Source organism: Podarcis raffonei, chromosome 10, assembly GCF_027172205.1.
Source record: "Podarcis raffonei isolate rPodRaf1 chromosome 10, rPodRaf1.pri, whole genome shotgun sequence".
NCBI lineage: Eukaryota > Metazoa > Chordata > Lepidosauria > Squamata > Lacertidae > Podarcis > Podarcis raffonei.
Window position 1 is genome coordinate 74,446,776 of NC_070611.1, and position 25,523 is coordinate 74,472,298.

Genomic DNA, 25,523 nt, shown 5'->3' on the forward strand with positions numbered 1-25,523 from the left:
TTGAAAGAGTCTCAAAGCTATCTTCACTGATTGAGCCTGATTCTTAGCATATAGAGATCTAATCTGGGTGGCTGCTTTAGAAGCATTAGTTGTTATATAGTCTCTATGGGCCTGAAAAGACCTATTTGACCGTATTACTTGTCCCAGATATTTAAAGCAGTTAACCTGCTCTAGGGGGGTCCCGTTCATCGGCCATCGATGGAGTCTCGGTCGGGCAGAGAAGACCATGATCTTGGTCTTAGCATAGTTGGGTTGGAGCTCATGCTGATCACAGTATTCATGTAGAGCTTGCAACATTCTCCTCAGTCCAATAGGGGATCTGGCAAGAAGTGCGGCGTCATCCGCATACAGAAGAACATTCAGAGATCGGCCTGCTAATTTGGGGGGGGGGGTGAAAAGCATCATTGGCCATGTGAGTCACCAGTGAGTTAATGTAAAAGCTAAACAATGCTGGGGCCAATAGACAACCCTGTCTTACCCCTCTAGTGGTGGTAACAGGGTTGGAGACTAGGCCTTTCTCAGAAAGGTGTTTGTATGGAGGCTGATAATCAGATGAAGGAGACGACGATCGATCTTTGTAGCAGCCAATTTTGTCCATAGCTGCTTTCTAGAGATTCGATCAAATGCCTGCTTAAGGTCAATAAAAGCCACATGAAGAACCTTTGGGGCTTTGCCGGCATACTTTTCCGCCAGGTGATTCAAGGTTAATATTTGGTCTGTGGTAGATCTTCCAGGGCGAAAACCCGCCTGTTCATCGGCAATGATATTGTCGTCCTCCATCCATTTCGATAGTTTGTTTAGCAGGTACCCCGAGTAAATCTTCCCAATGACGTTTAGCAAGCTGATTGGCCTAAAGTTGCTCGGCTCTGTACGTGGGCCTTTCTTATGTATTAATACAATCAACGCAGAGCTCCAGCTTGAGGGAAATTTTGCTGTTTTGTTTATATGCGTGTAAAGTGCTGCTAAAAGTGGGATCCACCAATCGTTATTTGCTTTGATGGCATCAATGGATATAAGGTCATCACCTCCTGAGGCCAATGGGACTGTGCAGGTGATTCATTAAGAGACAGGGGTGGATGGAGGATTATGATGCAGAGGATGGGGAATGTCCAAAGGAATCATGAACCAGAGAAAGAGAGGACTGTTTCTTGGACAGAGAGCAGCTGTATTTCCTGTGAGGAAACAATTGATTTGGAAAGGCTGTATTCCAAGATCATGCTGCTTTATTAATGATGATTGAGGATTACAAAAGGTTGCTGATGCATTACTATCATTTGACATCATTGCATCTTCATTTCATAAAAACTGGGAACATGGGTAGGAGGCAGGGGAATATAGGAAATGTTGAAATAAGAAAAGCTGCTAATGGCGTTTGATGTGCTCTCTTTCCCTTTGTTCTCTTCCTTGAAACCAAAATAGGATTTCCTTTCCGCCCATTCTGAAGAAGGTGATACAGAAGACAGTCAGAATTCTGGGAGATGGGGAACATTCTGTTTCATTAGGAATAGCCATTAAAATGTGTGAAATATGGAATATGCTTCACTGAATGAGCACACATATCTCACATCAATGAACTCAAACAGGGGAGAAACCATTTAGAGGTATGGAGTGTGGAAAAAGTTTCACTGACAGTGGAAAACTTAGAACACATCAACGGACTCACATGGGCAAGAAACGATTTCAATGCACAGAGTGTGGAAAGAACTTCAGTCAGAGGGGACACTTAAATTTACATCAACGGACACATACAGGTGAGAAACCTTTTAAATGTATGGAGTGTGGAAAGAGCTTCAGTCAGAATGGAAACCTTAGAAAACATGAACAGACGCACGCAGGGGAACAACATTTTAAATGCATGGAGTGTGGAAAGAGCTTCAGTCAGAGTGGACAGCTCAATAAACACCATTGGACTCACACAGGAGAAAAACCATTTGAATGTATGGAGTGTGGAAGGAGCTTCAGTTTCAATGGAAACCTTAGAACACATCAACAGACTCACACAGGGGAGAAACCATTTAAATGCATGATTTGCGGAAGGAGCTTCAGTTTCAATGCAACCCTTAAAAGACATCAATGGATTCACACAGGGGAGAAACCATTTAAATGCATGGAGTGCGGAAAGAGCTTTAGTGATAATGGAACACTTAGAAGACATCAACGGACTCACACAGGGGAGAAACCATATAAATGTATGGAGTGTGGAAAGAGCTTCAGTCACAGTGGACACCTCAATATACATCAACGGACTCACACAGGGGAGAAACCATTTATATGTATGGAGTGCGGAAAGAGCTTTAGTGGTAATGGAAACCTTAGAAGACACAAACGGACTCACACAGGAGAGAAACCATTTAAATGTTTGGAGTGCGGAAAGAGCTTTGGTGACAATGGTAAACTTAGAACACATCAACAGACTCACACAGGAGAGAAACCATTTAAATGCCTGGAGTGTGGAAAAAGCTTCAAGCACAGTGGACAGCTCAGTAAACACCATTGGACTCACACAGGAGAAAAACCATTTGAATGTATGGAGTGTGGAAGGAGCTTCAGTTTCAATGGAAACCTTAGAAGACATCAACAGACTCACACAGGGGAGAAACCATATAAATGTACGGAGTGTGGAAAGACCTTCAGTCAAATTGCGCACCTTAGAACACATCAACGGACTCACACAGGAGAAAAACCATTCAAATGCATGGAGTGTGGAAAGAGCTTCAGTCAGATTGGAAACCTTAAATTACACCAACGGACTCACACGGGTGAAAAACCATATAAATGTATGGAGTGTGGAAAGAATTTCAGATTTAGTGGAACCCTTAGAACACATGAAGAGACTCACATAAGTAAAAAACGATTTAAATGCATGGATTGTGGAAAGTATTTCAGTCAGAGTGCACACCTTAGAACACATCAACGGATTCACACAGGGGAGAAACCATTCAAATGTATGGAGTGTGGAAAGAGCTTCAGTGACAGTTCAAGACTCCATTTACATCGACGAACACACACAGGGGAGAAACCATTTAAATGTATGGAGTGCGGAAAGAGCTTCAGTCAGTTTGGAAACCTTAGAACACATCAACGGACTCACACAGGGGAGAAACCATGTGAATGTATGGAGTGTGGAAAGAGCTTCAGTCAGATTGGAAAGCTTAGAATACATCAACAGACTCACACTGGGGAGAAGCCATTTAAATGTATAGTGTGTGGGAAAAGCTTCAGTTTCAATGCAAACCTTAGAACACACCAAAGGACTCACACAGGAGAGAAACCATTTAAATGCATGGAGTGCGGAAAGAGCTTCAGTCAAACTGCACACCTTAGAACACATCAACGGACTCACACAGGGGAGAAACCATATAAATGTATGGAGTGCGGAAAGAGCTTCAGTCAGAGTGGACACCTCAATATACATCAACGGACGCATACAGGGGAGAGATCATTTTAATGAATGGAGTGCGGAAAAGTTTCAGTAAGAGTGAAAATCTTAGAGGAAGACATCTACAGATACAGAGGGGGGAAAGCACTTATGGCTTCAGTCAGAGTGAAACCCTTTATTTACGTCAACAAACTCACACAAGAGACAAACCACATAAATGTCAAGAAGAACTTTAAGGGTAGAGGTTCAGTCCTATTGGAAGTCCTACATCAACAGAGCCAGTGTGGTGTAGTGGTTAAGAGCTGTAGACTCCTAATATGGGGAACCAGGTTTGCGTCTCCGCTCCTCCACATGCAGCTGCTGGGTGACCTTGGGCCAGTCACACTTCTTTGAAGTCTCTCAGCCCCACTCACCTCACAGAGTGTTTGTTGTGGGGGAGGAAGGGAAAGGAGAATGTTAGCCGCTTTGAGACTCCTTCGGGTAGTGATAAAGCGGGATATCAAATCCAAACTTTTCTTCTTCTTCTTCACGGTCAGGAATAACTTTAAGAGCTGAGGCCCTACAAACCAACAACAAACTCAAAGATGAGAAGCAGTTTAGATGGAAACATCGCAGAAAGTGCTTTAGTTACAATGGAGTGTTTATGAAACATCTAGGGAGATCTAAAGGGGAGAACCCTAATAGATGTATGGAGTGCTTATATGTAAAACTGTATAGTCATGAAATAATGAAGGTAATGTCTCACAACAGTGATTATAATTTTATATGTAAAGTTCATTTTGATAGAGAGGGGGAATCTAGATTGCTGGTGATGAGGATCAGTGCTTTGTAAAGCAATTGATATTGCAATACGCCGTGAATCACAGTGTGTGTATCTGGGATGTGCCTGGAAGCAGGAGGCAGAAAGTTTTTCTTCATGAAGCCCCTGCAGATGGCGAGTTGCTGACTTCCCTCCCAGATGACAGGAAGCGAAACACACACATCCATTGCCCTGTGTCATGCCAGCCTCTTTCCTCCCCTCTGCAGGTGTGTGTTCCTGCTATCCTGTGTGCTGTATTTTTTTTCTGCTGAAACTGGATTTGCTCTCAGGAGCTAAGTTTTGTGCCTCACTGGGGACCCAGTGAGAACTGTATGCTTTGAAAGCTCAGTCAAGTATTACTGAAGAAGTCCTGCTGCCTCTGTGTGTGTTTTTGACCTCAGTGTGGGACTTGCTCTACATGTGGCCCCTACCCTGATGCTACTTGGCTCATGCCCTGGAGTTGCTCTACTCAAACATTCAAGACGGTTTTTGCACCAAACTCTGTCACACACACCCCACCTCATGATCTCCAAACATGGCTTCTTCACCATAACTTCTCCCCACCCCCTGTGTGTTCTGAAGAAAAGTTAAAATACTGTAATTTAATGGGAGATTGTCCCCCAAGCCTAATTGCAAGAGGGGGAAGGAGGAGCTGCAGGTACCCAACAGAACATTAAAAACACAGATTGAGTTCAACAGAAAGCAAAGCAAAGCCTACTCCAAGGGAAGCCGCTTCAGCTTCCAGCCTGTCCGCTCCCACAATCGCTGAAGGAGACTTGCCATTTGAGGATGGCAGAGCTGAATGGAAGCGGGCAAGGAAGCCCCACAATCGCTCCTGCTAGAGCAGGGGTAGGCAACCTAAGGCCCGAGGGCCGGATATGGCCCATTCAGCTTCTCAATCTGGACTGTGGACGGTCTGGGAATCAGCATGTTTTTCCATGAGTAGAATGTGTCCTTTTATTTAAAATGCATCTCTGGGTTATTTGTGGGGCATAGGAATTCATTCATTCCCCCCCCTTCAAAATACAGTCTGGCCCACACATGGTCTGAGGGACGGTGGACCGGCCCATGGCTGAAAAAGGTTGCTGACCCCTGTGCTAGAGGAATAGGGGCAGTGACCCCTATACTCAAAGGTGACGGCCAGGAAGGAATTTCTCCCCACCCTTGCCACGTGCAGCTGGGCTCACTTGCCAGAGCCACCTCGAGGGCCTGACTTGAATTCCCATTTATGTATATGGGAAAGGGGGGGCGGGTTCATAGAATCATAGAGTTGGAAGAGACCACAAGGGCCATCAAGTCCAACCCCCTGCCAAGCAGGAAACACCATCAGAGCACTCCTGACATATGGTTGTCAAGCCTCTGCTTAAAGACCTCCAAAGAAGGAGACTCCACCACACTCCTTGGCAGCATATTCCACTGTCGAACAGCTCTTACTGTCAGGAAGTTCTTCCTAATGTTTAGGTGGAATCTTCTTTCTTGTAGTTTGGATCCATTGCTTCGTGTCCACTTCTCTGGAGCAGCAGAAAACAACCTTTCTCCCTCCTCTATGTGACATCCTTTTATATATTTGAACATGGCTATCATATCACCCCTTAACCTCCTCTTCTCCAGGCTAAACATGCCCAGCTCCCTTAGCCGTTCCTCATAAGGCATCGTTTCCAGGCCTTTGACCATTTTGGTTGCCCTCCTCTGGACACGTTCCAGTTTGTCAGTGTCCTTCTTGAACTGTGGTGCCCAGAACTGGACACAGTAATCCAGGTGAGGTCTGACCAGAGCAGAATACAGTGGCACTATTACTTCCCTTGATCTAGATGCTATACTCCTATTGATGCAGCCCAGAATTGCATTGGCTTTTTTAGCTGCCGCGTCACACTGTTGGCTCATGTCAAGTTTGTGGTCAACCAAGACTTCTAGATCCTTTTCACATGTAGTGCTCTCAAGCCAGGTGTCACCCATCTTGTATTTGTGCCTCTCATTTTTTTTGCCCAAGTGCAATACTTTACATTTCTCCCTGTTAAAATTCATCTTGTTTGTTTTGGCCCAGTTCTCTAATCTGTCAAGGTCGTTTTGAAGTGTGATCCTGTCCTCTGGGGTGTTAGCCACCCCTCCCAGTTTGGTGTCATCTGCAAATTTGATCAGGATGCCCTTGAGTCCATCATCCAAGTCGTTGATAAAGATGTTGAATAAGACCGGGCCCAAGACAGAACCCTGTGGCACCCCACTAGTCACTCTTCTCCAGGATGAAGAGGAACCATTGATGAGCACCCTTTGGGTCCGGTCAGTCAGCCAGTTACAAATCCACTGAGTGGTAGCATAGTCAAGACCGCATTTTACCAGCTTCTTTACAAGAATATCATGGGGCACCTTGTCAAATGCCTTGCTGAAATCAAGGTAGGCTACATCCACTGCGTTCCATTCATCTACCAGGCTTGTAATTCTGTCAAAAAACGAGATCAGGTTAGTCTGACATGACTTATTTTTCAGAAATCCATGCTGACTATTGGTGATCACAACATTCCTTTCTAGGTGCTCACAGACTGTTTGCTTAATGATCTGCTCCAGAATCTTCCCTGGTATTGATGTCAGACTGACTGGGCGGTAATTATTTGGGTCCTCTCTTTTCCCCTTTTTGAAAATAGGGACAACATTTGCCCTCCTCCAGTCTGCCGGTTCTCTGTTATGTTTCTGTGATTGTTATTAAGAAAATGTATGCTCCCAAAAGTGTAAAGCCTTGGCTCTAACGTGGTCATGTTGAGATAAAATAGTACTGTGTCATGCTTTGAATGTGCTACTGAAACAGACTTTGTAAAACTTTGTACAAAATAGCTGGAACTAAGTGAAACTGTTGCTGTCATGACAGACCCAATATAGACCACCCCACACTGCCACCCACTGGCTCCACAGTGAAAAACACACCCATTCATGACTAAGGCACTTTTACTGAATAAGCCATTCTTCAAACAAAGTAACAACCTTTCACAAATAAAGACTAACTTCTCCCAGTCCCAATCGGACACAAAGCTGGGAACATCTTAGCACAACATTCTAATTATCGCTTCCAGTGCTGTTGCCTCTGGCGTGTCCATTCCTGCAACATCACAAAAGGGACAGCCATTAACAGAATGGGTTCAGCCCAGACACCAGCACCATGTACTTTGCAAACACATGAATAACAAACATGTCACTATCACCCTCCACTTTCAAAAAGGATCCTTAGCTGTAACCTCATGCTGCAGCACCTCCTCTCTGATGTCCTCCGTGACAGATCTACGAGGGCGGGAAAAGGTGGGGTGGACAACCTTTTCTGACATTTATAAATGTATGGTCTTTCTTTTGTTCAGAGTTCCCCCTTCCTCCCGCGTGAGTGGTTTCAGACCCTGCAGAAGGTCTATTAATAAAAGATCAGGGAGGACGCGGGTGGCACTGTTGTCTATGTGTGAATTTTCAGGGAGACAGGAGAGGATATATTGTTTAATAATATCCTATCTAACTTGCGCTAGGAAGTTCTATAACTTAGCAGAGTTTTGCATTCCCCTTTTAAACTCCCAGTCACCAGTCTAGCTGCCACATTCTGGATTAATTGCAGTTTCTGGGTCACCTTCAAAGGTAGCCCCACGGAGAGCACATTGCAGTAGCCCAAGCGGGAGATAACCAGAGCATGCACCACTCTGGAGAGACAGTCTGCAGGCAGGGAGGGTCTCAGCCTGCGTACCAGATGGAGCTGGTAGACAGCCGCACTGGACACAGAATTGACCTGCGCCTCCATGGACAACTGTGAATCCAAAATGACTCCCAGGCTGCGCACCTGGTCCTTCAGGGGCACAGTTACCCCATTCAGGACCAAGGAGTCCTCCACACCATCCTGCCCCCTTTCCCCCCAAGAACAGTACTTCTGTCTTGTCAGGACTCAACCTCAATCCATTAGCCGCCATCCATCCTCCAACTGCCTCCAGACACTCACACAGGACCTTCACTGCCCTCACTGGTTCTGATTTAAAAGAGAGGTAGAGCTGGGTATCATCCGCATATTGATGGACACCCAGCCCAAACCCTCTGATGATCTCTCCCAGCAGCTGCATGTGGATGTTGAAAAGCATGGGGGAGAGGACAGAACCCTGAGGCTCTCCACAAGTCAGGTTCCAGTGCTCTGAACACTCATCCCCCAACACCACCTTCTGAACACGGCCCAGGAGGAAGGAGCGGAACCACTGTATGACAGTGCCCCCAGCTCCCAGCCCCTCAAGACGGTCCAGAAGGATGTTATGGTCGATGGTATCAAAAGCCGCTGAGAGATCCAACAGAACTAGGAAACAGCTCTCACCTTGTCCCTAGCCCTCTGGAGACGCCTTTTGCATCCAGAAGCGTTATTAAATGTTGCTTCCAGTGCACAAAATTTTATTCATTCAGCATAGGCATTTCTTGCCCTGCATCACTATCAAAAGCTACACTAGCTATCAAAATTTGAAAAATTTGAAAATATTCAAAATTTCAAAAGCTGTCAAAATTTCAAAATCAAAATAGCAAAAAATCTCAAAATACAAAACAGATCTTCACTGCCTTAGGTCACTGTGAACTCTAGGGGACTGGGGGCGTGTTGCTTAATCCCCACTACACTATGGAACAAAGGACCATGTGCTTACCAGGAAGTATGCTCAGAAAAATACTTTTCAGCTTAGGATCTCAATCCTTTGCAATCCTTCAAAAATACGCAATGCTGGGGCCAATAACCCTTTGTGGGGATGTTCAGAGAGGCAGGAGAGGATATATTGTTTAATATACTTCCTAACTTGCGCTAGCAAGTTCTATAACTTAGCAGAGTTTTGCATTCCCCTTTTAAACACACTGTGGTTAGCTTGTTGCAAGCTTGTTTAAGCTTCTCAATATAAGATTCCTGGTAATTTCCCTTATATCCCTCTTAAAAAGAATAGACACAACACAGTCTTGTGTAAAGTATATAAAAGAAGTTTACTCACACATTCAGTTCACAGATGGATCCCTGAAGGCAGACTTAGTTACAAAGTATATACAGAGAGGAAATCCTGAGAAGAAGAGGGAGGGGGGAGGCCTTCTCAGAAGTGGCTCTTGGTTTCCGCAATCCCACCCAGGAAGCAGCCAGAAACCTTTCCCTCTCTCTCAGGCTTCCATCTTTATTGTCTTTTCCCCTGCTTGGTTCACTGAGGGTGAGGATAATGTACACCTGTCATCAGAAACAGGTGCAGAGTCCATGGAATGGCTCTCAGGATTGATATGGAAGTTGCACCTATAAAGCATTTCTGTTCCTCTTATTCTTTTTAGGCAATGTCAGAGTGACTGACAAGCTGAGATACAATCCTTCAGCATCCGATGATAGCAATTGCATGAATCTTCCCAGTCAAAGGACCCATTTTCATGATAGACAGTACCTGTGGCTGGAGTCTCTACACACAGGGTGTGCCTATACAGGCCAAAGACTGCCAGTATTAGCACAGGTGAGGTGTGTGACCTTCCCAAATTTACAGACTCTATGTGAATGAGAGTTTGTGGGTGGGATTATCGTTTACGGCATCCCTGTGATTTTCTCCACCCATAACATTTCGTGAGCTGATATTGCAGTACGAATTCCAAAATAACTTTAAAAAATCACAAGATGATGATGATGATAAAAATAAAATTTTACTTATACCCCACCCTCCCCAGCCAAGGCCATGCTCAGGGGGATGATAAGAATAATTGCAGTATTTATAGCCTGCCCATCTGGTTGGGTTTCCCCAGCCACTCCCTCTTTGCACAGCCGAAGACTGATAAGCATAACAGGATCCAAAAATAGCAAAAATGTAACTCACAGTAAAACCCTGACTTAGCATTCCAAAACAGCACTCAAGTAAGAAACAGACAAGCAGAGTAGAGTAATATCAGAATAGGAAGTGGGAGCAGGCGCATTTCAATACTGTAATTTATCTATAATTCAATGTCAGAGTAACCCTGGGACTAGATAACAAGCCTCCAGGTGGACGTGCCCCACCTGCCCTTCACTTTCCTCTTCCGCACAGGCAGAATCTGCCTTCTGGACTGTGGGATTCACGGTTGTTCTCCTCCTCTCCATCCTCCAGGGCTTGACTTCAGGTGCAGCAGAATTCCACAGCCCCCCAAGGATTTGAGACCCATCAGTTTTCCTCACCTGGTTTAGCCGGCCGGTTGAAGCCGTTGCTTGAAGCCCTGTTGCATGCTGACAGCTTCTGGAAGCCACAGGTGAGAGCTGAGTGCAGGGTGGGGACCAAGGGTGGAAAAATGACCCCAGGAGGTGCAGGACATGTCCCCCACCCAAGGAACTACTTATCCCCAACACCCCATGACATCTAGATCCAGGTAGGTAGCCGTGTTGGTATGACGCAGTTGAAATAAAAAATTACAAAATATTCCCGTAGCACCTTAGAGACCAACTAAGTTTGTTCTAGGTATAAGCTTTCATGTGCATGCACACTTCTTCAGATACACTGAAACAGATGTCACCAGACCCTTATATATCATGGGAGGTTGGGGTGGGGCTGTTCCTCATAAGGGTACTCCTACTACCATCTCCCACTACCCTTCACTATATGAAGAAGTGTGCATGCACACCAAAGCTTATACCTAAAACAAACTTAGTTGGTCTCTAAGGTGCTACTGGACTATCTGGCTACCTACCATGAAGTACAGTTATCTCCTTGCCTTGAATATCCTGCTTTTCAGAGCCAGATTAGGATAGTCCTGTGTCAGAAGACGGTGCAAGAGATCAGGCAGCACATCATTATTATAAAGAACCATTGTGGTGGGTATTTCCGTCTGGGATTCCCATGCGCCAGCTGCTTTCCTTCTGCTTCTCCTGCTCTCTCCATGCAATGTGAGGCATGTAGACAGAGGTCCATCTCCAAGAAAAGAAGCTTCCCTGAGCACCCATTCAGCTGACCCCAAGCACCAAAACTGGTCACTAGTTCTCTGACTGACCCAGACCAAAGTCCCTGGAAAAGATGTAGACCTGGGCCTCCCAAAATGGTCCACATGGATCTTCTGAGGCCAATGGGACTGTGCAGGTGACTGCTGAAGATTTAGAGGTGAAAAGGGGTGGTGGTGGATGGAGGATTATGACGCAGAGGATGGGAATTGTCCAAAGGAACAATGAACCAGAGAAAGAGAGGGCCTTTTCATGGACAGAGAGCAGCTGCCTTTCCTGTGAGGAAACAATTGATTTGAGAAGGCTGCATTCCAAGATCATGCTGCTTCATTAATGATGATTGAGGATAATGAAAGGTTGCTGATGCATTACTATCATTTGACATCATTGCATCTTTGTTTCCTCAAAACTGGGAACATGGGTAGGAGGCGGGGGAATGTAGGAGATGTTGAAATAAGAAAAGCTGCTAATGGCATTTGATGTGCTCTCTTTCCATTTGTTCTCTTCCTTGAAACTCAAACAGGATTTCCTTTCCTCCCACTCTGAAGAAGGAGATGGAGAAGACAGTCAGAACTCCAGGAGATGGGACACCTTTTGTTTCATTAGAAAGAGAAATTAAAATGTGTGAAATGTGGATTATGCTTCATAGAATGAGCACACATAATTCACATCAATGACCTCCGACAGGGGAGAAACCATTGAAAGGTAAGGAGTGTAGAAAGAGTTTCACTGATATTGGAAAACTTAGAATACATCAGCAGATTAACATGGGCAAGAAAGCATTCAAATGCATGCAGTGTGGGAAGAACTTCAGTCAGAGTGGAACCCTCAATATACATCAACGTATTCACACAGGAGAGAAACCATACAAATGTATGGAGTGTGGAAAGAGCTTTAGTCAGAGTGGTCACCTCAATTTACATCACCAGACTCACACAGGGGAGAAACCATTTAAATGTATGGAGTGCGGAAAGAACTTCAGTCAGAGGGGATACTTTACATCAACGGACTCATACAGGCGAGAAACCATTTAAATGCATGGAGTGTGGAAAGAGCTTTAGTGATATTAGAAACTGTAGAAAACATCAACAGACTCACACAGGGGAGAAACCATTTAAATGCATGGAGTGTGGAAAGAGCTTCGGTTTCAATGCAGAACTTAGAAGACATCAGCGGACTCACAGAGGGGAGAAACCATTTAAATGTATGGAGTGTGGAAAGAGCTTCGGTTTCAATGCAGAACTTAGAAGACATCAACGGACTCACAGAGGGGAGAAACCATTTCAATGTATGGAGTGTGGAAAGAGCTTCAGTTTCAATGCAGAACTTAGAAGACATCAACGGACTCACAGAGGAGAGAAACCATTTAAATGTATGGAGTGCGGAAAGAGCTTTAGTGATAATGCACACCTTAGAAGACATCAACAGACTCACACAGGGGAGAAACCATATAAATGTATGGAGTGCGGAAAGAGCTTCAGTCTGAGTGGACACCTCAATATTCATCTACAGACTCACACAGGGGAGAAACTGTATAAATGTATAGAGTGTGGAAAGAGCTTTTGTGAAACTGGAAAGCTTAGAAGACATCAACGGACTCACACAGGGGAGAAACCATTTAAATGTATGGAGTGTGGAAAGAGCTTTTGTGAAACTTGAAATCTTAGAAGACATCAACGGACTCACACGGGTGAAAAACCATATAAATGTATGGAGTGCGGAAAGAGCTTCAGTCAGAGTGGACACCTCAATATTCATCTACAGACTCACAGGGGAGAAACTGTATAAATGTATGGAGTGTGGAAAGAGCTTTTGTGGCACTGGAAAGCTTAGTAGACATCAACAGACTCACACAGGAGAGAAACCATTTAAATGCATGGAGTGCGGACAAAGCTTCAGCCATAGTGGAAATCTTAGAAAACATCAGCAGACCCACATCAGAAAAGCCAGTTAAATGTTTGGCCTCTGGAAGGAGCTTCAGTCACAGTAGACTCCTTGATTTACATTAACAAACTCACATAAGAGACAAACCATATAATTGTCAGGAAGTTAGATAGAGGTGGAGGTCCAGTACTTGTGGAAGTTCTAAATCAACAGACTCATGCACAGGTTGAACTTTAAGAGTTAAAACCCTACAAACCATCAACAGACATGAGGAGAAGCAGTTTAAATGGAAAGATTACAGAAAGTGATTTAATTATAATGGAATGTTTAAGAAACATCTAGGGACTCTCACAAGGGAGAACCCATTTAGATGTATGGAGTGTGGGACATGTTCCTCTCAGAGTCCACTCTTCTTCCCAGCAATGATCTCCAAAGAAATCCATATTCCTGCTTCAGGGCCAGCTGAGTCTGTTTCTCTTGTCCTTATCTCTTAGCTAGGTAACTCCTGTCTAATCTGCTCTGTATCAGTGTCACTCCCTGCTTCTGAGACCACTGCAAAAGAGGAGGGTCAATTCCCCCCCTCCAGCTCCCAGGAAAGCTGATCTGCCTGAGAATGCATTCCTACATACTCAGCTTCAGACCATTCCCTGACGCATTGCGAGAACCCTTGAAAAAGAAGTGATTTGGCTCACCATTGGAAGCTAAGACCCATAAAAGGTAGAATATGAAAGATACGTGGTTGAAGTATAATGCTATTCTGATGGAAGTAGGGGACCTTGTGATCCGTTGAAAGATAAATTAGATGATAGGTTCCAGTACATCCAGATAAATGAAGTGTTTAAAATGGATAAGAAAATTGGTTTTCAAAGAGAGAAATCAAAACTGGAAACGGAATTATTAGATACAAAACCGAAAAACCTATCTAAGATGTATAATTTATTGCTGGAATGGCGTACAAAAGATGTACAAGTGAAATCTGTAACGATTGAATGGGCCAGGCATGTGGGGCACAATATCATGATGGTGGATTGGGAGAAATTGTGGAAAAAGGAATCAAATTTACAGCTTGTAATGTATTAAGAGAAAAATGGATGAAAATGATGTATAGATGGTATTTAACACCAGTGAAGTTTGCAAAAATGTATCATACTCATGATAATAAATGCTGGAAATGTAAAGAAAAAGAAGGAACCTTTTACCACATGTGGTGGACGTGCCCCAAGGAAAAAGACTTCTGGGAAAGTATTTACAATGAACTGATGAAAGTATTGAAAGAAGTATTGAAAGAATTGGAAGAAGTTTAAGGAATATTTGAAAAAATATGTTAATATTTAAATCTTAGAATAGCTTTGGAAGTGGATATAGGCTGCAGGCTTAGAAGTAGAAGATAGTGTATTTTAAAATAGTATTATTTGTAAGTGATAAAATGTGAAGTGATTTTAAGAGTGATTTTAAAAAAAGATGGTTAGAAACGATGATATATGTAAACTGCTAAAGATGAAGTAAAATGAAAATCAGATAGGTGGGACTTGGGGAAGCCCACTTAACAATGATTAGGAAAATAAGGATATGACAATAATTTGTTTGTATTTCTGTTTGAGTTCTTTATTTGTGTTATAAAATGAATTTTTTTTTTTTTTTTTGGAAAAGGCAAAACAAAAAAACAACTGATACGGCAATACGACACAGATCACAGCGTGTGTTTTTGTGTTGCATGTTTGCCTGGAAGCAGCCGGCAGAAAGCTTTGCTTCGTGAAGCCCCTGCAGATGCCGAGTTCCTGGCTTCCCTCCCAGGTGGCAGGAAGTGAAAGACACACCTCCATTGCCCTGTGTCCTTCCAGCCTCTTTCCTCCCTTGCTCCCTTCTGCTGGTTTGTGTGCCTGACTTAGATATCCTGCATGCTGTATTTTTTTTACTGCTGAAACTGGATTTGTTCTCAGGAGCTAAGTTTTGTGCCTCACTGGGGTCCCAGTGAGAACTGTATGCTTTGAAAGCTCAGTAAACTATTACTGAAAAAGTCCTCTGCTTCTGTGTGTGTTTTTGACATCAGTGTGGGACTTGCTCTACACGTGGCCCCTGCCCCGCGGATACTTGGCTCAGGCCTTGGAGTTGCTGTACTCAAGCATTCAAGATGGGTGTTTGTGTGACAGACTGGTTTTTGCCACAAACTCTGTCACCCCCACCACCGCATGATCTCCAAACATTACTTATTCAACAGAACTTCATCCCTGCCCCCTGCACGTTCTGAAGAAAACTTTAATGGGAGATCCCCGCCCCCCCAAGCCTAACTGCAAGAGGGGGAAGGATGGGTTGCAGGTACCAAGAAAGTCTCCTGACGGGCCCATCTTCACTCATGAACCACATAGGGGAACCCCAGAGCTACTGCTTATTCTGGGGTTTGGGGAGGATAATATTTTTCCATAGTCCCAGAAGTTATTAGTCAATCATGCTGCTAGGGAGTCTTCCTGCCAGAGGACCACAGTGCATATTGCTATCCTACTGATTTTACTCTTGTTGTTGCTGTTGCTGTCATGGACTGGAGGGGTGCAGGGGGCGGGAGGCACCAGTCTGGGGGACCCACAAGGAAGAAGGCTCAGATCCTGGGGACTGGTGGTGGGATGGTGATGAGCAGATAGAGGGAGAAAAGGGAGCAGAGGGGGAGAAGAGGTGTTGCAAGCTGAGGAGGAAACAGGGTTTGGTGAGCAGGAAGATGCTGGGGCAGAGAGCAGTTCAGGCTCAGAGGGAGGAGTGGGGGGGCTAGGAGACCCAGAAGAGGAGGCCATCAGCTGAAGCATCCAGGGAGACTCCCCCTCCTGCTGCGACCAGCTCCCCTCTCCCCACACAGGGAAATCCAGTTCAGACCCATGAACCTGTACATGATATTAATGGGTGTAGGTTTTTTTGTCCCAACATGCATCACTTTAATCTCATTGACAATGAACTGTATTTTCTGCTCATTCACCCCATTTGGAGAGGTCCTTTTGGAGCTCCTTGCATCTCTCTTTGTTTGAGCAACCCTGGACAATTTACATCGACTTTTAAAACTCCCCCCCCCTTCACCCAGAATACTTTTCGAGTAGCATCTTCACTAGTATGTCACAAATAGGGAGGGGTATCAAAGGGTTACACAAGTGCAACAGTTGGTCACTCCATCAGATACATCTCTGGACACCTCTCCAGTACCCATCACCCAAAGAACAAGAAAACTATCGACACAATAAAGTAGTACCTCGGGTTAAGTAATTAATTCATTCTGGAGGTCTGTTCTTAACCTGAAACTGTTCTTAACCTGAGGTACCACTTTAGGTAATGGGGGTGTCCTGCTGCCGTGCCACCGCCACACTATTTCTCTTCTCATCCTGAAGCAAAGTTCTTACCCTGAGGTACTATTTCTGGGTTAGCGGAGTCTGTAACCTGAAGCGTCTGTAACCTGAGGTACCACTGTAATTATAATAATAAAATAAAATAAAATATATTTATATCCCGCCCTCCCCAGCCAAAGCCAGGCTCAGAGCGGCTAACAACAGTAAAAGTAATATAGTTTACATAAAATCACAATCAATTAATTGAAATACATTCTAAAATCAATTCATTCTAAAATCAGTTCAGAATCAAATTACATCCTTGCCCTCAGGGCTTCTCCTGAGATGGGCTTTCAGAACCTGGCTTGGTCAACTGCCTCTGTGGAAGTCTATTGTCGTCCCTTGGTCACTCCCAGGGTGGGGCGAAGTGTGGCTCGGGGGATTATGGCAGGAGGCCCTGTTTTTGCTGCCTACGTGACTATCCGCTTCCAGGGTCATGGAAGAGGGTGAAGCCTAAATTTACTTTTTCTTAAGAGTTAAAATGGCGTTGGAATGGGAAGAATCGGTTAAAGTATGGATTTTATATGAATTTACAAATTTAGTTATCATTCCCAGAGCTGTCAAGCTGAAAGGATACATTCAGACACAATCTTTGTAACATTCTAGCAACTTTAGGCAATCGAAACCAAAATGGCTACATTTAATATACTTTGCCCATAGTCTGAGCAGCAGGAGGGCGCTGAGACAATCGTGCAAAGGCTGAGCTGAAAGGCTGGTTTGGAGGCAGTTTCAGCCGTCTACGGATTCCTCCATTGGCTAGCTGTCAAAACATAGTGCTCTTGATTGTTGGGCTTCGGTTATTCATAAATCCCATTCATAAAACACAAAGTCCGTAAATCCCATTCTTAAAATGCAGAGACCGTGTTTTCCTGTATTTATAAGATATGTGAATCTTTTGCGACTGAGGGGAGAGGGGTTTGGGGTTCCTCGTCCCAGGGGATAATGTCAGATGGTAACCCCCTCCCCTGTAATTTCCGTAACACCAGGAAGGAATCCCCCCCCACCTTAGTCACATGCAGCTGGGCTCACTTGCCAGAGCCACCTGGAAGGCATGACTACAATTCCCATCATCCCTGACCACAGGTCCTGCTAGCTAGGGGTGATGGGAGCTGTAGTCCAAAAGCAGCTGGAGACCCAAATTTGGGAAACCCTGTTCTCCCTGAAGGACAAAGGAGGGTTCACTTGCACCAGAACATCAGGTGAGCCCTGCAGGATCAGGCCCAAGGGGCCCCTGTCCTCCCAGGGGCCAAGCAGGGGCCTCTTCTGGGAAGCCCACCGGCAGCACTTGACCTCAGAGAAGGGGGGAGGCGCATTTCTTCTAGGGACACATTTCTGGGGTCCCCACGTTGCGCCCCAGCCTGGCTCCACTCGGCCAGGGCAGCTGTGTGTTGTTTCGCTGCAGGTGAGCCTGCCCCGTGCAATGTGGGGCTCTTAGAAGGAATTTGAGGGGGGCCGGGGGGGCTAGAGCTTCCCCGCACTTGCAAAGGACCAGTAGAAGCGGAGGGGAGGCAGGCAGCAGGAGGGCGATGGGGAGGAACCAGCGAGAAGGAGCTCCTGGAGCCTGGGCAGCCCCCTCCCCGCCTGCTCCCTGAAGGTTTCCCGAGCCCCTCCCCTTTTCATTTCAAGGACTCGGGACCTCAGCATCCCGGGGTTGCTTTGCTCCGGGGGGGGGGAGGGGGAGCTATTTTGTTTGCTGAGGGCAGGAGTCGCAATCCTGTCACCTTGTGTTGTGTCTGGCTTTTAGGTAAGGGGGTGAGGCTCAGGTGGGAAGGAGTTGAGAAGGAAAATATCCCCGGGTGCGGATTTCCTTCGCTGCCCAGCTCGTCAGGGCGCCCCTCCCCGGGGGTCCCTCCGGTCAGCAAAAGAAGGAGAATCCAGCCAAGTTAAAGAAGCAAACGGCGGTCAGTTGACCTGATCTTTATTTGTTGCAACAAGGTTCAAACACACCAAGAGTAGGAACCCCGAGAAGATGGTTGCATGGATTTTTAAGACCTCTCCCCATTTCCCACAATACATTTCACAATACATTTTCTATGATGCATCACAGATTTGTCCCAAAGTAGGAGTCTTTGGCATTCAGAAACATGAGCCCGTCACCCACCCCTGTCAACAACCCCAGTTTCCCACACCTTTAAACTGCCCTCTTCCAATAAGAACCATAATAGTATTCAGACATCCCTCTAGCTGCAAGGCTGTCCTGGGCGTCTCCTTTGAAAATATCAGGATCCTCCTCCTCCTCCTCCTCCTCCTCCAATCCGGCTTCTGCTCCGGGAATAAGGGAGGGGTGAGCCTCCTCCCAAACTGCCAGTTTCTCCCGGAAGTGGAGCTTCTACGCCGGATTGCCGCTCAGCGCCATAGCTCTAGGGGCGCGCCCTTTCGGAAAGGAGAGGAGGGGCGGGAGGGGCGGCAGGGGACCCCCCCCCAACAAAACATCGATGTTGCAGGAAAGGAAATGAGAATCGGGATGGAGGACAAAGAGGTAAAGGGGTCGCGGGGGGGGGGGAGGGGAGAAAGGGACCCAGAGAGGGACTCCGCGCCAGCTCCCCAAAGTGCCTTCCGTGGGCCCCCCCGGCAGGGCCTGGATCCCTGAACGTGTGCTGCGAAGGGGGCTTTCCTCGGCAGGGGTGGACATGGGGCGCCCACCCACGGGGTCCCACGAGGACTCCCTGGCCCCGTTTCCCCCGCGCAGGCATCCCTGGGGCCCTGTGCGCTCCGCGCGGAGAGAGGCAGACCATGAAAGGGTTAACGGGCGCGACAGACGCCTGGATAGAGACCCCCTCGTCCCTCCCCATCTCGTCTTGGGGGGCCCCTCCGGGTGGAGAGATGGTTCGCGCATGGCGAGGGGTGAGCCGCGCCAAAGGGGCCTCTGGGTGCAGGGGAGACTCCGGGAGAGAGGGAGGGGGCCAAGGGTGGGGGGAGCCGGGGGGAGGAGGGAGGGGAGCATCCCCGGGGTAAGGAAGCGAAGCACTGGCGGGGGGCGGGGAAGGAAGACCAGTCTTTGGGGAGACGTCTCCATCGTGCGCCCACGAGGAATCTCCAGAGGGGCGGCCTTGGCTTCTCCCTCCCACCCAATAATCGACCCCCCCTCAAGGCAACCAGAAAAGGATCCCTGGAAAGTGGGGGGTCCTGTCCCCACCACCCCTTCCTTCCTGCAAGCTCCATCCTCTTCCCACCCCATAAGCTCATGCCCTGCCCAGACACAGCGAATCTGCCCAGTCCAACCATTGTTCGTCCTGGAGAGGAGAGGAAAGAGGAAGAGGAAGAGGGGAGAGGAGGGGCCTTCTCAGAAGCGGCTCTTTGTTTCCGCAATCCCCCCCAGGAAGCAGTCAGAAACCTTTTCCTCTCTCTCAGGCTTTTATCTTCAAGTGTCTTTTCCACTGCATGGTTTATTGAGGATGAGGAAAATGTACACTTGTCATCAGAAACAGGGGTGCAGAACCTATTTAATTGATCTCAGAATTGCTATAGAAGGTGCGCCTCAAAGGCATTTCTGTTCCTCTTACTTTTTATAGGCAATGTCAGAGTGACTGACAAGCTGAGATACTTCCCAGTCAAAGGACCCATTTTCATGATAGACAGTGCTTGTGGCTGGAGGCTCTACAGACAGGGTGTGCCTATGGAGGCCAAAGACTGGCAGTATTAGCACAGGTGAGCTGTGTGACCTTCCCAAATTTACAGACTGTATGTGAATGAGGGTGTGTGGGTAGGATTATTGTTTACGGCAACCCTGTGATTTTCTCCACCCAAAACATTTCATGACCTGATATTGCACTACGAATTCCAAAATAACTACAAAAAAATCACAAGATAATACAACTGATTGTAGTATTTATACCCTGCCCATCTGGTTGGGTTTCCAGTACACATAAAAGACAGTAAAACATCAAACATTATAAACCTCCTAATACAGGTCTCCCTTCAACTGTCTTCTAAATGTCAGGTAGTTGTTCATTTCCTTGACCTCTGAAGGGAGGGAACCAGCAGAAGACCCTCAGAGGAGAACCTCAGTGTTCAGAGTGAAGGATGGAGGTGGAGACACTCCTTCAGGTCTACAGGGCCGAGGCTGTTTAGGGCTCTAGGTTGCAGAACTTTCTCCTTCATAACGATCTCCTAGACTGACATATAGTTAGGAGAGTAGGAAAAAGCGCTCAGATCAGGAATAAATTCATATCTCAAGAAATAACACAACTTCAGGTTGTTAATGAATCAGTACTACATATTCAAGGATGAAGTTTCCACTAAGTAGAGTTATCCATTTGCTTTTAATATCCAGCTTTTCAGTGCCAGATTAGGATAGTCCTGTGTCAGAAGACGGTGCAAGAGATCAGGCAGCACATAATTATTATAAGGAACAATGGGGGGGTGTTTCCCATTTGCCAGCTGCTTTCTTTCTGCTTCTCCTGCTCTCTCCATGCAATGTGAGGCATGTAGACGGAGGTCCATCTCCCAGAACAGGAGCTTCCCTGAGCACCCATTCAGCTGACCCCAAGCACCAAGCCTTGTCACTAGTTCTCCGACTGACCCAGACCACAGTCCCTGGAAAAGATGTAGACCTGGGTCTCATATAATGGTCCACATGGACTTCCTGAGGCCATTGGGACTGTGCAGGTGATTCATGAAGATCTAGAAGTGGAAACAGGAGTGGATGGAGGATTATGATGCCGATGATGGGAAATGTCCAAAGGAAAGATGAACCAGAGACAGAGAGGGCCTTTTCATGGAGAGAGAGTAGCTGCATTTCCTGTGAGAAAACAATTGATGGGAAAAGGCTGTTTTCCAAGATCATGCTGCTTTATTAATGATGATTGAGGATAATGAAAGGTTGCTGATGCATTACTATCATTTGACATCATTGCATCTTCATTTCCTAAAAATTTGGAACCTGGGTAGGATGCAGGGGAAATATAGGACATGTTGAAATATGAGGTGGTGCTAATTGCATCTGATATGCTCTCTTTTCCTTTGTTCTCTTCCTTGAAACCCAAACAGGATTTCCTTTCCTCCAACGCTGAGGAGGGTTATGGAGAAGAGAGACAGACTTCCAGGGGAAAGGGCACCTTTGGTTTCACTAGATATAGACATTAAAATGTGTGAAATCTGGAACATGCTTCATTGAATGAACACACATAGCTCACATCAACAAACCCCAAAAGTGGTGAACCATTTAAAGGTATAGAGTGTGAAAAGACTTTCACTGATAGAACACATCAGCCGACTCACATGGGCAAGAAAGGATTCAAATGCAAGGAGTGTGGGAAGATCTTCAGTCAGAGTGGAAACCTCAATATACATCAACGGACTCACACAGGGGAAAAACCATTTAAATGCATGGAGTGTGGAAAGAGCTTCATTCAGAGTGGACACCTGAGAAGACATCAACGGACTCACATAGGGGAGAAACCATTTAAATGTATAGAGTGTGGAAAGAGCTTTAGTGATAATGGAACCCTTAGAACACATCAATGGACTCACACAGGGGAGAAACCATATGAATGTATGGAGTGTGGGAAGAGCTTCAGTTACGATGCAGGCCTTAGATCACATCAACGGACTCACACAGGGGAGAAACCATATGAATGTATGGAGTGTGGGAAGAGCTTCAGTTACCATGCAGGCCTTAGATCACATCAACGGACTCACACAGGGGAGAAACCATATGAATGTATGGAGTGTGGGAAGAGCTTCAGTTACCATGCAGGCCTTAGATCACATCAACGGACTCACACAGAGGAGAAACCATGTGAATGTATGGAGTGTGGAAAGAGCTTTAGTGATAATGGAACCCTTAGAAGACATCAACGGACTCACACAGGGGAGAAACCATTTAAATGTATAGAGTGCGGAAGAAAATTCAGTCAGAGTGGACACCTAAATATGCATCAACTGACTCACACGGGTGAAAAACCTTTTAAATGCATGGAGTGCGGAAAGAGCTTTAGTGATAATGGAACCCTTAGAACACATCAACGGACTCACACGGGGGAGAAACCATATGAATGTATGGAGTGCGGAAAGAGCTTTTGTTATAATGGAACCCTTAGAACACATCAACGGACTCACACAGGGGAGAAACCATATGAATGTATGGAGTGCGGAAAGAGCTTCAGTTTCAATGGAAGCCTTAGAAGACATCAACGGACTCACACGGGGGAGAAACCATATGAATGTATGGAGTGCGGAAAGAGCTTTTGTTATAATGGAACCCTTAGAACACATCAACGGACTCACACAGGGGAGAAACCATATGAATGTATGGCGTGCGGAAAGAGCTTTCGTGATAACCGCAACCTTAGAAGACATCAACAGACTCACACAGGGGAGAAACCATGTAAATGTATGGAGTGTGGAAAGAGCTTTAGTGATAATGGAACCCTTAGAAGACATCAACGGACTCACACAGGGGAAAAACCATTTAATTGCATGGAGTGCGGAAGGAAATTCAGTCAGAGTCGACACCTCAGCGTGCATCAACTGACTCACACAGGGGAGAAACCATATGAATGATTTGTTCTCAGGAGCTAAGTTTTGTGCCTCACTGTGGTCCCAGTCATAACTGTAGCCTTTGAAAGCTCAGTAAACTATTACTGAAGAAGTCCTGCTGCCTGTGTGTGTCTTTTTGACCTCAGTGTGGCACTTGCTCTACACGTGGCCCCTCCCCTGCTGCTACTTAGCTCATGCCCTGGAGTTGCTGTACTCAAGCACACAAGATGGTTTTTGCACCAAACTCTGTCACCCCTACCACTACATGATCTCCAAACACTTCTTCTTCAACAGAACCTCATCTTGAAATACTGAAATTCAATGGGAGATTTCCCCCCAAAGCCTAAGTTCAAGATGGGGAATGTGGGGCTGCAGGTACCAGGGAAGTCTCCTGGTGGGCCCATCTTCACTCATGAACCCCATGGGGCAACCTGCTTATTCTGGAGTTTGAGAAGCAGTTTAAATGAAAAGATTGCAAAAAGTGCTTTATTTACAATGGAGTGTTTAAGGAACATCCAGGGACTTTCCCATGGAAGAACCCATTTAGATGTATGGAGAGTGGGACGTTTTCCTTTCAGTGTCCACTCTTTCTTCACAGCAATGAACTCAGCAGGAAATCAGTCTTAAACACGCGATGTGTATTTGATGTTCTTGTGTTTATATGTAAAACTGAACAGCAATGAAATATTGAAGGCAATGTCTAACAATGTGAGTATAATCTAAGAGGTAAAGTACCTTTTGATAGAGAGGATGAATCTGGTTTGCTGGTGGTGAGTGAGGATTAGGGCTGGGCTCTATATTGATATCTGGTCCAATACTGGTTTCTAGACCACATCTCGATAACCTTTGAAGAACAACTGATAGGGCAATACACTGTGAATCGCAGTGTGTGTTTCTGGGATGTGCCTGCAAGCAGCGGCAGAAAGCTTTTCTTCATGAAGCCCCTGCAGATGCCGAGTTGCTGACCTCCTTCCAAAACGACGGGAAGCGAAAAACACACCTCCATTGCCCTGTGTCGTTCCAGCCTCTTTCCTCGCTTGCTCCCTTCTGCCGGTGTGTGTGCCTGACTTAGATATCCTGTGTGCTGTATTTTTTTACTGCTGAAACTGGATCTGCTCTCAGGAGCAAAGTTTTGTGCCTCACTGGGGACCCAGTGAGAACCGTATGCTTTGAAAGCTCAGTAAACTATTACTATAGACGTCCCGCTGCTTCTGGCTCAGATCCTGGGGACTGGTGGTGGGATGGCGATCAGCAGATAGAGGGAGAAAAGGGAGCAGAGGGGGAGGGGAGGTGTTGCAAGCTGAGGAGGAAACAGGGTTTGGTGAGCAGGAAGAGACTGGGACAGAGAGCAGTTCAGGCTCAGAGGGAGGAGAGGAGGGGCTAGGAGACCCAGAAGAGCCCGGCTACTGAAGCATCCAGGGAGACTCCCCCTCCGTCTGCGACCAGCTCCCCTCTCCCCTGGTCTCCTAGAGCACACAGAGAAACCCAGTTCAGACCCCATGATCCTGCACATGATATTAAGATCGTGTTTCCCTGCCCCCCAACATGCATCACTTTAATTTTCTTGACAATGAGTTGTATTTTCTGTCCAATCACACCGTTTGGAGAGCTCTTTTTGGAGCTCTTTGCAATCTCTCTTTGTTTGAACAATCCTGGACAATTTACTGCCACCAGCAAACTTTGCCCCCTCCCTGCTCACTCCTATCTGTTGAAAAGCCACGGGTCCCAATACTGATCTATAGGGGACTCCACTTTCTTCTTCTCTCCATTTATTGGAGTCTCCATTTATTACTACGTGTTCCTCCCTCCTCCCATCCTTTTGTGCTGCAGAGGGAACCCTGCGGAAAAGTTATGGGGTGAATTTTGCTTCCCCCCACATCCAACACTGCTCAGCATTGAGGGAAATGGAAGGGGAAACCTGGCCACAATCCAAGAGACTGAGGTCAGCAGAAAGCAAAGCAAAGCCTACTCAAAGGGAAGCCGCTTCAGCTTCCAGCCGGTCTGCTCCCACAATGGCTGAAGAAGAATTGCCCTTTGGGAATGGCGGAGCTGAATGGAAGAGGGCGAGGAAGCCCCACAGTCGCTCCTGCTGGAGGAATGTATGGAGTGTGGAAAGAGCTTCAGTTACGATGCAAGCTTTAGATCACATCAACGGACTCACACAGGGGAGAAACCATATAAATGCATTGATTGTGGAAAAAGCTTTAGTGATAATGGAAACCTAAGGATACATCAATGGACTCACACAGGGGAGAAACCATTTAAATGCATGGAGTGTGGAAAGAGCTTCAATCAGAGTGGAAACCTTAGAAACCTTAGAGCTTCTGTCAGAGTCAAAATCAACAGACTCATGGACAGGAAGAACTTTAAGAGTTGAAACCCTCCAAACCATCAACAAACTCAGAGAAGCAGTTTAAGTGAAAAGACTGCAAAACGTGCTTTATTTATTACGGAGTATTTAAGGAACAGGGATTCGAGTGGCGCTGTGGGTTAAACCACAGAACCTAGGACATGCCGATCAGAAGGTCGGCGGTTCGAATCCCCGTGATGGGGTGACCTCCCGTTGCTCGGTCCCTGCTCCTGCCAACCTAGCAGTTCAAAAGCACGTCAAAGTGCAAGTAGATAAGTAGGTACTGCTCCGGCGGGAAGGTAAACGGCGTTTCTGTGCGCTGCTCTGGTTCACCAGAAGTGGCTCAGTCATGCTGGCCA

The 25,523-nt window shown here is 46.2% G+C and overlaps 2 protein-coding genes, 1 long non-coding RNA gene and 1 pseudogene across 5 annotated transcripts in view; all 4 read left to right on the forward strand.

Moving 5' to 3' along the window:
• Nucleotides 1-13,704, forward strand: part of LOC128421969 (zinc finger protein 624-like) — a 125,478-nt gene extending 111,774 nt beyond the window's left edge. For all 3 annotated transcript variants that reach the window (XM_053405372.1, XM_053405370.1, XM_053405369.1), the window contains exon 3: nucleotides 13,328-13,704. The gene's annotated coding sequence lies outside the window, so the exon portion shown is untranslated. The remainder of the gene's footprint in view (nucleotides 1-13,327) is intronic.
• Nucleotides 1-25,523, forward strand: part of LOC128421979 (zinc finger protein 420-like) — a 100,941-nt pseudogene that overhangs the window by 58,885 nt on the left and 16,533 nt on the right.
• On the forward strand, nucleotides 18,734-21,488 carry LOC128422024 (uncharacterized). The gene is made up of 3 exons (XR_008332417.1): nucleotides 18,734-18,813; nucleotides 19,847-19,982; nucleotides 21,324-21,488. It is a non-coding gene; the product is annotated as an uncharacterized LOC128422024 (long non-coding RNA).
• LOC128421989 (zinc finger protein 709-like) lies at nucleotides 21,499-22,928 on the forward strand. Its single transcript, XM_053405401.1, has one exon. It carries the CDS (start codon nucleotides 21,555-21,557, stop codon nucleotides 22,836-22,838), a length of 1,284 nt encoding a protein of 427 aa, XP_053261376.1. The 5' UTR covers nucleotides 21,499-21,554; the 3' UTR covers nucleotides 22,839-22,928.